This window comes from Octodon degus, unplaced genomic scaffold (genome assembly GCF_000260255.1).
Source record: "Octodon degus isolate 3935 unplaced genomic scaffold, OctDeg1.0 scaffold00086, whole genome shotgun sequence".
In the NCBI taxonomy this organism is placed as follows: Eukaryota; Metazoa; Chordata; class Mammalia; order Rodentia; family Octodontidae; genus Octodon; species Octodon degus.
Window position 1 is genome coordinate 69,900 of NW_004524662.1, and position 14,065 is coordinate 83,964.

The following is a 14,065-nucleotide window of genomic DNA, read 5'->3' on the forward strand; positions in this document are numbered from 1 at the left end:
ATATATATTAGCAGTTTACTACCTCTTGTCCTTTGTGAAATTCTTATGTTTTCTGGACTTTGGGAGTAGCATGCAGCTTGAAGAATTTTGGTGACTCAACTTTAGCTTTTTGGAGGGAAATATCCAGAATTGACTAAATCCAGCCGAGAACCAAGAAGCAGCTCTTTTCAGGTAGTGCATGTGTTGGTTTATTTAGTCTTGGAACTTGTGAGTTCTGGGGGTAATTCATAATGTGTTGTAAGGAATAAGTAAGTTCTTCTTCTTCTTTTTTTTTTTTTTTAGTAAGTTCTTAAATGGAATATATTTTCATTTGCAGTAACCAAAGAAATGTAGAAATAAGGACCGGTTATTTTAATTTGCTGCTAATTGAAAAGCAGGTTTGGCTTTATTCATGAATCACTGTAAAAACTAAATAAAGTATTCACATCAAGCATGAATTTTTTGCCAGCAAAATTTAAAACATCAAAGAAACTTCTTTCAAATACTAACAAATTTACTTCCAAACACCTATATTTATTATTTCATAAATAGGCGCAACAGATTCCATAAAAAAGATTAAATACAGACACAGTATGAAGAAACAATAATACAGAGCCATATATAAAGGTTATAATTTAGCTGTTTCCAATCTGTTTCCGCATCTAATAAGATACCAGGTAAGCATTTGGCAGCTTTATACATAAAATGACTTAAATGACATTCACTAACCATTACACAAAAAGTGTTACAAAAAAGCAACTTTTCTGCAGTACAAAATAAATGTGTTTGCGCTTTCCTTAACACTAGTTTCTTTTTATCTGATCAGTGAGACAAAGCCAATTTGTTTTTAAATTAAAATCATTTGGGAATTTTTTTCAGATATTTTGAAAATATAGAACTATTAGTTGTTTTAAAAATGAAGTAAAAATATGAATATTTGCCAATTTAACCCCTATTGTGAAATCAATAAACTGGTATAAACCAGCTTGAAATTACAATTTAGCTACAAAAACATTCACATTTTATACTCTAGGAGAGTGTAACATAGATGCTATTTACAAACTTGCTATGACTGCTACATCAAGCCATTTAAAAAGTCTTTAGTAGTTTCATATAAACACCCATTATGAAAACCAATGGAAAATCCAGGACTGTTATCCAAGACATCTACAGGTGCTAAGGCAGTTACTAGCGCGCAGCACTTCACAGCAAAAAACCAACATAAAATCTGAATGGTCCATGTATTTCCTTCAGGGAAGAAGAAAAACAATGTCCATAAAAGATTTTAGAAAATAATAAAGAAGCAAGATTATTTCTTCCAGAGTGGGTGACCCACAAGCTCAAATGGTCCTAGGTGCTTAGCAACTTGTATTTTCTAATAAAATGGAGACCTGCCTTGACTGTACAAAGCAATCCATGGTGAAAGGACTTCCCTGAATTCCTCAGTGGAAAGTAGAGGTGTTCAGATTTTCAGGTAAGGTACAGTGCTTTGTCCCTCTGCATACCCCTGTATGGAGAGAAAAGAGACCATCTTTGTAACAAGACAACATGTGCTCTGCGGGACAGAGGAGCACAATGGATTTGAGTTATGTGATCTAGCTTGAAAGACAGAGTTGGGCTTGACTAGTTAACTTACATGTAAAGCGAATCTAAATCTAAATGATTTAATTTTGGAAGGGCTAGAAAATGGTTCCAGATTTTCTGGAGCATGTTCTTCCACTTTCCTGAACCAGCAAAAACTCATTCCAGACCATGTAGTGTATTTGAAAGTCAGATTGGCTAGGCTATCTGCTATGAGCGCTGTGCACCACCAGGTGGCAATGGCCAGCCACTTACCCACTGCTGCAATAGTCATCCCAGTCCACGGGCTGCGGGGGAGGGTTTCTGCACCCTGAGCGCACATATTCCATTGCTTGGGTGACGACTTGTGCGGCTGTGGATGTAGGATTGATAATAGTCTGATAATCAGGTTGAAGAGTAAATCCCTGAGAAAGAAAAAAAAAAAAAGTTCACAAATAAGGATCAAAGTACCTTTTAAAGAAGTAAACCACCTATTTATCCATTCTTTGTAAACACTCTAGGGCTTTCTTGCTCCTGATTGTGCAAGGGCAGCCTATCAGAAGGACCCAGAAACCAAAAAATAAAACTATAAAGAATATCCTGCAACCTCATTCTTCCTATTTTTCCTTCATTTAACCATGAGTCAGTAAACCTTTAATTATATTCTTGAGCTGATAAATTGAATTGAGAAACAATTTAAAATAGAGAAGGCAACACAATCAAAACAAAGGGAAAAAGAGCTTAAATCCCTCAAAGTTTATGTTTTCTATCTAACCCAAGGATACATTAATGGTTAATCCCCAGAATATGCAACAGAATCTTTTTGAAGGATTCAGGCAGCAGGTGGCTGAGTGTTTTATTAGACTACACCTATTCACATATTGTTCTCAAAAACCTTTTTCTTCATTCAATCACAAAGAGACCATCTGCTTCTTCTTTTATTTTTATTTTTCTGTTTGCTAAAAAATTTCAGTTGTTAGACTAATATAGAGAAAGAAATGCGAAACCATTTGCCATTAGAAACCTCAGAGAGGGACAAGTGTAAGACAGAGCAAATATTTTTTAATTGAAAAGTCTATTAACTAGCAAACAATAATCAGACTTTGGGAAGATTCTTTTAATTCACTAGTATGGTGAAGTGTTGACTTTTAATCCTCGCAAAGCCATTAAGAATTCAAGGACAGAATTTGTGAAGTACACAGCTATATCTGGTAAACAAAAAGTGTTATGCAAGAAGATTTATTTTTAGCTTATCTAGTGAATTCAAGAGCAACATAAGCAAGCTTTGCTGGAAGTGACCAAAAAAAATCAACTTAATTAATCTTGTGGTTGTCTCTGCAGCAGAGTCCACCCATGGTTTTTAACCACTGAGACATCAAGAATATTTTTAATGCATCATTCTTTACTTAATTGTCCAAAGTTGTTTTTTAATATACAAGGTTATCTTCAAATTAGTTTTTTAAATTATCACATATAAACATAACAAAATTGGTTAAAAGAAGTTATAGGAAATTAAAAAGTGGAAGAAAAAATTTTAACCATTAAAGCTTTTGAAAACATGATACTATTATACTTTCCTTAAACTCAGCAGGGTAATCAAAGAATTTGTTTTTCAAAAAAGGTATTACCTTAGAGTTGTATTCATGTCTGAGTGTCCCTGTGTTCAGACTCAAAGGCAATTATCAAATGTTCTTAATTCTCAGTATTGGCTTCAAGGTATTAATTTATTTTCCAAATGGTAAAAATGTTAAGTTAATGTCCACACTTACTCTCACCAAAATAGTGAAGAAAGACAAACTTTGGAATTACGGGAATCAAATCATTGAAAAATGAATAATTCAGTCAGGCTGGCTCACACAGATGAAGGACTAGAGTTCTTATATTAACAACTGTTTTGTGAGACATAAGTTTGTCGGTCCAGACACCACTGTATCTTAACCTATATATGTCTTCTAAAAAAGGTGTAAGCTGGAGATTTAACTAGCCATTTGGGTGTCTGATCCTTGCTATGAGGAATTCTTCTTTCTCCTGAGCTTTCTAGATTTCCAACATGGAGTCTCATGGAATTTCTGTGATTTCTGGATTTCCTTCTTTAGCAAAGAGCATGCTGTTGAGAACAAGAAATATTCTCTGGGAGCTTTGTGTTTTCTACCTTTATTAAGCCCCTGCCATGAGGGCTGTTGATTTTTAAGAACCTGAGATCAGTGCTTGAAATAGTTACTGGATATTTTCAGAGTCTAGCCCATAGTAGTGGCTCAATAAATCATTTTTTGCAATAAATAAGGTTTAGTTCATACTATTTGATGCTACTGCTAAAAAAAAGCACAGAGTGGGTACATGTGTAAATGCCAGGGCATTCCTATATTTTCAATGTAAAGTTCTTCATATTGGATTTTTGTACAACCAATAAAATGTAACCTAAAGGCAAACAGGTATGAAAACAAAGATTAGTTGAAAATATCTTGAGTTAGTTGAAGGTATGGAAATATGAGACTGCAGCATGTTGATGTACACACACACACACACACCCATCATTGCCTTCTTTTATACAGTAAAAGTAGTTTCTGAAGTTGAATTAGAAAATATCAGATAAAAAGGAGCATTAAAAATTTTAAAGTCATTATATATCAATTTATAAGATCAAAATTATGTGTTGCTACAAATTTCAAATACAGAATTCAGCTCACAGTAGATCCTTGAGTTCTGATCCACCTGACATATGAACAACTTGGGTTATGACCAACATTTTCATTATAACTTAGGACCAAGTTTTTGAGATGTCACATAAATGCCAGTCAGCCATGCTCCCAGATGATCTCAGATAGATTTAACACTTTAAGTGTTTTGGAAGGAACACTACAACATACTTCCTGTGTTGGGTTAATTGAGAAATCTTGGACTAATGTATCTCTGAAGACACTGAGCTGTGCTGCATACAGGAGAGAGAGAGAGCTTGAGGGCTGTGTAGAGGAGCCTGAGCCTTCCATTGACAACTTCAGTTTCAACCAGCTCTTGGGAATAAATTGAATTTGTAAGTGAGGGGTCCAGAGAACTTCAATGTCTAAATTACATAAACCACTCACAAAAATAATCAAAGACCAAAACAAATGAGACAGAAATGGGAATAACATTATTTTACTTTCAAGTTAGAAAATAAAATATTTTCCTGAATACTACATAGAGAAATTAACTAGGCCAAACTTAGAGCTGAGTACATTTTATTATTGATGTAAATAGGAAGCAACAATGATGATATAAATTTTTTGAAAAATGTTTGCTTAGCAGCCCAATTAAACAAGACTGAATATTTTGCATGTTAATACTCAGGAGAAAAATCACCAACTGTTCTGTAGCAAGCTTGGAATTTTAAATTTCATTTTCTAGTGCCAGATTGAAATAAAAATAGAGAACATGATAAAGATTAATTTGATGTCAGATGGGATATTTGCTCTTTAATTAGATTTCTGTAGCCCTAGCAGTTTTGTTGTGCCACCATAGCAAGTCCGTAGAAACCAGAAGCACAATCAAACTGTGATTCTCATATCCACACTTTACTGGGAACTAATTTCATTTCCTGCCTGTCTGGAGAGGTATTTTCAACAGGCATCAGTGTTTTTGTCTTCACGACTGATTTATTCATCAATCTCAATGTGATTTTTTAAACCTTTAAATTACACACAAATCCTAAAGCAGCCATTTATTACACAAGGAAATTGAAAATCTGCCTGTGTGATATCTTACAAAGATTTTTTTCTTAAGGTTATAAAGGAAGTTGACAGATATTAATGATTTTTTTTCTCTTGACTTCATTCAACAATAGTGTGAGCAGAAAAAAAAAGAATCAAAAAAAGCCCATGGGTCCAATATATAAAATATTCTAGAAAGATATAAAAGTGTTACTCATGGTGGACTAAACAATTATTTTTGTAGAATATATTCATTTCAAAAGGACAATTAAAAAAGTGGAAGTGATTAAATATAAGACATTCCTTTAAAAATATAGTAGCCACTAACTCTCTTCTCTCTCCTTTTCCCTCTTTTTCTTTCCTCCTTTCTCATTACTATTTGAAGATGGAGTCATTGTCCCCGTATGAGGAGGTAAATAAATATATTTGGGAGAAAGGGGGTTTGGATCATGAGTCAGATCAAAATTTTTCCACACACAGGTCTCCATCTACTGCATAAAATCTGACTGATGCTGTGAACAATGGCCTGACAGACTATTGTGACTGTAGTAAATTAAGTGACATTCTGACAGTCTCTTTGATCTTGATTTTAGGATGATCAACTTATTCAGGCTGCCAATCACAAGCTTATGAACATATTCTCAATCAATTAAATTTTTCAAAAATATTGAATGAGGGCTGGCAAGATCAGCAGAGTAAGCATCTGCTTAGGCAAGCTCAGAGACCTGGGTTCAATCCCTGGCACCACATGATGCATTGGTCCCATTCCCAGGCGTGCTGAGCTGGCCCCTGAGACCAGGCATGGTGACATAGGCCTGTAATCCCAGCACTGGGGAGGCTGAAAACAGGTGGATCACTCATAATGATCACTGGTAATGAGACCCTGTACCAAAAACATACAAAATAAAATAAAATAAGTTGAAAGAACTAAGTTTCTGCAACACAATTCCTTCAAATGTTTGACACATCCACTACTCACTTGTGTTTTTTTGTTTTGTTTTGTTTTGTTTTGTTTTGTTTTGTTTTGTGGAACTGGTGATTGAACTCAAGCCCTTGCACTTGCCAGAGAAGCACTTATTCCACTAAGCCATCGCCCCAGTCCCTCACTTGCTTTTTAGTTGTTCACTCCTTAGTTATGTTAATCATACAGTGAAGGCATCGTAAGTGATTGCAGTCACTACAGTCTTTGTAGCAGCTTACTTTTCATTTTTAGTTCCTACCAATTTGTGTGCTATTAATAAAAAACTGAGATTGGCTTCTACCATCAGAATACTTTTTGAGGTCTATTAATAGAAATGATTTATGGAATGATAAATACTTTGTTCAATGTTCTACATGCTTTTTTCCTACTTAAGTAAGATTCTCCATGGAAAGATAATTCTCTTGAATGTTTACATGTAGGTTTTTATAATTTTCAAATATGTAAAAACCATTCAGGATCATGATCAGCTCACCTAAGATGTTAAATAGCAAAAGAGACTTTTCTGAGTGGATAAATTAGAAAATCATCTTTTCTTTAGATGGAGCATTGGCTCTTACTTGATAAGGGACCTATGCCCTTGGAATTCCTTTTTTTGGGAAGAAGCTACCCTGCACTGAAACACTATGAGTACCTGGATCCTGAGCCTGGGACCACCCTTAGGCAGGGGTCAGTCTCCCCAATGAAGATGTTGCCCCTCAACATATATATTCTTCAGGCAAATGCTATTAATGCATGAAAAAAGCAGGAATACTCAGGAGTGTCTTACGAGTGATATTGATAGAAAAGGTGAATATTTGACTTGTGAGGACAGGCCAAATAGCTCAGCGGACTAAAGCGCTTGCTTAGGCAGAGCTCAGCAGCCAGTGTTTGTTCCCCAGTGTGCAGTGCTGGCCCTGCACCTAGGATGTACTGAACTGGTGATGGAGACTGGGCCTGGTGGTACGCACCTGTAATCCCAGCGCTTGGGAGGCTGAAAACAGGTGAATCACTATGAGTCCGATCTGTGTAGTGAGACCCTGTAACCTGTAAACCCTGTACTAAATACATAAAAAATGAAATAAAATTGACCTATGAGTATGAGAATGCTACTGTAGACAAAGCAGAGAAGTAGAGTCTGGCTTTTTCATGGCATTTTTCCTAGTACATTGGTGAATTTAAGTAGGAAATCACAATATTATCAAATCTCAAGCTTAGGGACCAAGGAAGACTTCAGTGAAGAGGAGGAATCCCTTTGCCAAACATAAAAATTCTGATTTTAAGATAACCAGGTTTTAATAATCCTCAAAATCTTGAAAGAAATAGATTTCTTATAGGAAGTAGAAGGCCAACTGGACCTGCATGGGGAGAGTTAATAATTTACAAGAATGTGAGAGGAAGTTAGCCTAGTTTAAGCATTCAGGTTCTGATTTGGAACAGATCTGGATTTGAATTCTAGTTCTGACCTTGCTAGAGCATTATTCAATCCTTCCGGCTTCAGTTTCCTCATCTTTCAGATGAAGACAAATGTATTTCAGGTGTTTCTATGCTCTAAATTTTCTGATAATTATAAAGGAAATAAAATATTAAGTTATTGGGTTTATTAGTGTCAGCTATTGGAAATCCTATAGACAATAATAATAATTATTATATCTTGTGCCTACATATATCTATCTTTCTATCTCCTATTGCTCTTCCTCTGCTCAGTCCAACTACAGACTAAATTCTACAAAGGGATAGATATCAGCTCTATAGGAAACCTATATTTACATAATTACTGGAGCTCTAAGGTCAAGAGCATTTAGATTATAAAAATAAGCTGGGCTTAGTGGCATACCATGCAATCCAAGAACTGTAAGAGGCTGATGCAGGAGAATGCAAGTTTGAGACCAGCCTGGGTATTTTGTGACTTAGCAAGTCTCTGTCTTAATGTTAAGAAAGAAAGACTCTTTAGAGAACTGAAAAGAATCTAGCTTGGTGCAAAGACCTTGAGGTTATGTCCCAGTTCTCTCTCTCTCTCTCTCTCTCTCTCTCTCTCTCTCTCTCTCTCTCTCTCTCTCTCTCCCTTGCTTGCTTGCTGTCTCTGACATGCACGTGCGTGCACACACACACACACACACACACACACACACACACACAAAGATATTTGAATTTGCTTTCTTTCCTAAGTTTTAGCATTATTTTCTAATGCAAGTTATTAAGGTTTGGAATGCTTTGTTCAGTTCAGTTTATATAATTTGCTTCTAATTTTTAAATTTTGGAATAGCACCAAGATCCAAAAAGGAAAATTTATTTCAAAGAAAAGTTAAGATTGTCACAAGTGATTTCAGTAATCAAGGGTTAATGATTAGGAAAGCTTCCAAATCTCCCATGTTTTCTACTTTATGGAGGTTAGCTACTCCATTTATATATTTAAAATTTTCCCATGCTAGGAATTTAACACAGGACTTGTTACATGCTAGGCCGTTTATCATTCACCCATACCCTACAGTCCCCTGAAATATGTTTAAATAAAATGCTGCTTGAAATGTTCAGCTATTTCTACTTGGTGGGTACCATCAAACTTGCTCTTGCAGTTAATTTCATTTTGCTGCCTATTTTGGACTTAAGACATATACTGATCAAGTCATTCTCATCACCAAATAATATTTTTTAAAAACATAAAATCCTTTCTCCCAATGAGACTTATGGCATCATAAAATAACCAATATACTTTTTCAAGAGACAAAAACCAAAACATTCACTATTGAGGTAAAGCTGGTGTGTAGCAAGGGAAGGAAACCAGTACTTGTGAACAGAAGCAGTTCGGTACTAGTGGGATGGTATAATGCTACACAAATTCACTATGTGTAAATTATCATTTCAGGAAGTAGTTATCTGTACATATTTTCAAGTCTCTCCCCATTTAATAGAACAAGAGACACAGAGCTCCCCCACATTTTCCAGATCCCCAGTCCTTTAGAAGAAAGTGCTATTTCTCAGTCACTTACTTGCTGCATGGTTGGGGAGTGTAAGGCAGACTGGACCTGCATGGGGAGCTGGTTCCCAACGGGCTGTTGCATGGCGAGTGGCTGGTGTTGCTGCATGCTGAGATGCTGGTGAAGAGGTGGGCTGATCTGGAGGGGTGGCGGGGGGGACACAGCCATGCTTGCTATTGAGACAGTCACTGGCATTTGGTTATTTGGCTTGGGTGCTATATTCCTAGGGAGACTAGGATGCATGGCAGTGAGGTGAGGATTCATTCCTGGTTGTTGGTGATAGTGGGAATTTAGGTACAGAGCTGAGTGGGCCTGGCTGGGTCCATGGAACACTGACGGCTTTGAGTTGATCAGCTGAGGAGGTTGAGATGTCTTAACATCGACAGGTTCACTGTAGCTCTGTTGAAAGGAAAGAGAGCACCAAAATATGGTTGAGCTTTATTAAAACTCTGATTCCATGAGCACAATGTTCTGTGAGTTTACTAATGAGCTGTCTTGTGAACCAACACCTATGGCAATTCTTAATTCCCTTATAAAAGAAGTCTTCCATTATTATTTTTAACATAACTTATACAAGGCTGAATTTAATTCTATCCCTTTTATGAACTCTAAAACAATCTGTAATGAACCTTTGTTGTTCCTCTGACCAATGTTGAGCTCTAAACTTCTGAATCTCATCATCCTTTGAACAGAAAGATGCAGGCTGAGAAGGATATCATCGTGGTCCAAATGGGAAAAGTAGTATAAATCATTTTCATTGTAAATCATTTGTGCAGTTCTCCTGTTGATTATATGTTTAGCTTTTTCTCTTTTTATATTATGAAAGAGCTGCATCCTAGTTATATACACAAATTTGGTTGATGGAAATGGCTATGGAAATAAAACATTCTAAAATATCTTTTCTGAGTCTCATAAAATTACATTAATATATCTTCAAAGTAGTCATATAACTCATCTTGATTTTTTAAAAAAATATGTTGGTGATGAATTATTCCCCTTAATGAAGTAGATAAAAATAATCTCTCTTAGAAATATTAGGTGCCATCATAAATTGATATAACATAAATCTGCCCTAATTTTTTCCAGTTATAAGACCACTTCCTAATTATCTTTGAATTTACTTGAAAATTAGACATTTCAATGGAAGTTGAAAAGAATCAAGAAATAATATTGTGGCATTTTCTCTTGTATATGAGCCTAACTCCTACTTATGCTCAGAACAAGAGATTGATACAATAAATGGAGAAGAAAAAAAATAGGAAAAACAGACACTAATATCTTTTTGGAGAAAAATGTCATTTTTTCCAAACCAGCCTTCAAGAATGCATAGAATCCCCTTTTCTCTGAGTTATGTTGTGGTTATTCCTTTTCCAAATCACCACACACAACACACAAGCAGGCGGAGGAACTCAAGCCATTTAGCTTCATCATCACAATCAGTTTACAGTACAGTTGCTTTGGCAAAGTAACCATAAATGCAAAGAATATCAATGAGGAGGATGCTATACATGTGTCCCAACTCTGGAGATGAGGCCAGGAACAGCTGTGGTGGGAAGATTCCTTGCCCCATACACTGTTTTAATAAGACCACATCTGACACTAGCAAACTGTGCACATCTGGGATCCTATAAAATTATGAATATTTGTTGCAGAGAATACAGACAGGCACCTAAAGAATCCAAGGTAGGATCAGTGTTGATAAGGATCTGTGAGATAGAAATCCACCATTAGACTCTCTATCTTCTGCTATGACATTAAAAATACCAAAAAGTGTTATGAGCATTTTAAAGCGATGTCATAGGCCAAAGTAATTACAAAGTTTTTTTTTTAATTGAATGTAGTTCCTAAAATGTGTTTTCTTTTCTTTTTATTTACTTTAATGAGAAAAGAAAGATAAAATAGCAATGAAACGGTTTCAAATCAGGTTAATAGGATGGTTACAATAATGAATACATTGCATACTATTGTCTTCATAGTAGTTATTCAGAGGACAAGATGCAGACATAATATATTGTCTAATATTAGTACAAACTTTTATTCTCAATGAACTAAGAGAAAGTAGCTGTATATCTATCCTAACTCTCGTGTGTGTGTGTGTGTGTGTGTGTGTTTTCCCCACAACAGAATGGTCTTTTATTTACATTTTTGTGAAGTTAGCGATGTATGACACTAGTCTGCTTAACAACTGATAGCTAACCTTAACCAGACAGGAGGTTCATCTCAGGAGTGAGGTAGTTTGTTTGCTTTAGGCACTGGACCAAGTCTCACTTACAGATATTTGATCAATTTCCTGGCTTCATGGCTACCAGCGTATCCCTCATTTTATTTTGTTTTATCAGAGATGTGTGTTCCACTGCAGTTAGAGAAGCAGTACCTGGAGAAGTCTTTAAAGGACCTTTTCATACTTGAAGCCAGTCTAAAGATTGTAGGTACCTGAATTCAGCAAAATATCCCAATATAATCCAATAGTCCATACAGTAGTGGGTTATCAGCAGAACTAGCGATTGTCAGAAGTTGTTGACTTGAACCTTTTACAGCTCAGTATATTAATAGGGTATTATTTTTATACCTTGTGGTTACATTTAACAACTGAAGTTTTCAGACCAAAATTAGAGAAATAGAGGGGCTATGAGGATAGCCAATATTTTGGCCCTAGTATTTCAAGGTCAGTAAGGACTTAGGACATAAGGGAACCTGTGTTGTGACATCCTGCAACTCAGTGGTGTCCCTAATTTTCTGATCAGTGAGATTATGGGGCCACATAGGAAAGTGATTGATGATGTATAGTGTACCTAAGGAGAGTCACCTAGAGAAAAAAAAAATTTTCCCAGGCTTTCACAGAAAGCAAATTGGTCAAGCAATGGCTATGACTCATCCTGATGGCTGACACTGACAAAAGACCTACAAGGTGCTATACATGGTTTCAGGGTAAATCCTGAGGGGATGGGATTGACCTTATCAGATATAAAAGTTACATTTTTAGTTATATAGGTCTTGATTTAAAATGTGTTTTCAATTAAACAAAATCTTTAAAGTTTTTTGTTCTTTCAATTGTAAAATTCTTCTTGATATGTAGTATGGTTAATAATGCAAGGAAAAAGAAAATAGTTTAATTTAATCTGGGTAACTAGTGATTGGTTTTATATCACAACAACCTATACTATAATCAGTAATAGTGCAAAAGGACTGGAGAGATACTTGAAAGTCTAAGCATCTGCCTAGTGAACACAAGGACCTGAGTTCCATGCCTGGTACCACATTCCATGCAGGCCCTGAAAGTGGGTATGGTGGTGCACACCTGTAATCCCAGCACTGAAAAGGGTGAGTCAGATGAAGAATCTGAACTGTGTAGTAAGACTCACTATCAAACAAACAAACAAATGAAAAAGATCAGAGCAACAATAATCCCATAATCGTGAAAAGAGTATATATTTATTATGTGACTCTGTATTTAAGTCATCCAAGAGAGCACATTTGTTGTGTTTCAGTTCCTTAGCTTTTAGTCCTTCATTGAAGAAAGACTAATTTCTTACTAACTCATAGACTGTATCAACTTCATATTGGAAATAAATTTATTTCATTTAAAAATTGATACAGGTTGGTTAATTTATTTTGGCTTTTGCTGCTTTTAACCTAAAAAATTACTTTCTTATGTGAGTAAAACTATGAAATGCAAATAATTATAATAAAAGTTATTATTTAAAAAATTTACATATACCTATTTCCTAGATAATGAAGTGATTATTGGCTATAGAGATTAAAATGTTGAATCCAAACTGGACAAAAGCACAACTCTAATCTCTACTATTTTTGGGTAATGGGCAAGACATTTCCATGGAGGTAAAGTCCAATCCCCCTTTTTTCTTTTTTAAGTCCAAGCCTTTTAAAAATATTGCTATTATTTGATAAAATTTTGTAACAGGATCTTGTGTTTTTTCCCCATAATTTTATTGAGAGATAAATAGCAATAAGACAGTTTCAAATAAAATTGGTAGGAGTTTCAATAATTAACACATTGCATACTCTCTTCATAGTGGTTATTTGCTATACAAGTTGCAGACATGATACCGTATTTACAAATAACACTAGAGCAAATCCCTCTATTCATTGAATTTAAAAGAATGTAGCTATATATCTATCCTAAGCATTTTGAATACACTGATACAAAATGGACATTCATCTGTATCCCCTTTTTTGTTTAGTTCTGTCACTTGAATATTATAGATGTGTTAACTCAGCAAAATATTCCAAAAGAGTCCATTAGTCCCTAATAGTATTGGGTCTTCCACTTGATTGGCAATGCCAGAAATTGTCGACCTGAGTCCCCTACAGCTCAGCATAACACCATGGCTTTAATTCTTATACTTCGTTTTTATACTTTTCTGCTGGATGGTTAAGACAAAGATAAGGCAAGAACTGTGCAAAAAGAGTTATAGCTTTTGGGTCTAACAAGGTCAGTGAAATCCCCTCAGGGTGTATCCTGAGATCCTGTACCACAGATTATAGATCCTTTACCAGTGGCAGCCATGTGGATGAGTCAGGGCCATTGCTTGGTCAATGTGCTCTCTGTGAAAGCCTAGGAAAATGTTTTCTCCCCATGTGACTGTCCTCAGGCACACTCTACATCATCAATCACTTTCCTCTTTGGCCCCATAATCTCCTTAATCAGAAAATTTGTAACAATACTGAGTTACACAATGTTACAGTACAAGTTCTCATATGTCCTGAGTCTTAAGTGACCTTGGAAGGCTAGGGCCAGAATGTTGGCTTTCTTTGTGACCCTCCTTTTTCTCTAATTTTGGTCAGCAAACTTAGGTTGTTAATTCTCCAGAAAAGAAGCTTATTGTTATTACCATACAAACTAGGTTGTTAAGCTTAACCTCACTGTCTGTCTGAATGTCAAA

General features: G+C 35.6%; 1 protein-coding gene across 1 annotated transcript in view; it reads right to left on the reverse strand.

The window, feature by feature from the left end:
- Nucleotides 1-492: 492 nt before the first annotated feature.
- The window catches only part of LOC101573749 (thymocyte selection-associated high mobility group box protein TOX-like), a 19,073-nt gene continuing 5,500 nt past the window's right edge, over nt 493-14,065 (reverse strand). Inside the window, exons 3-5 of the mRNA XM_004637109.2 lie at nt 9,174-9,560; nt 1,816-1,964; nt 493-1,486 (exon numbers count right to left, since the gene is read on the reverse strand). Of these exons, the coding sequence (XP_004637166.1) occupies nt 1,450-1,486; nt 1,816-1,964; nt 9,174-9,560 (573 nt within the window). The 3' untranslated portion in view covers nt 493-1,449. The remainder of the gene's footprint in view (nt 1,487-1,815; nt 1,965-9,173; nt 9,561-14,065) is intronic.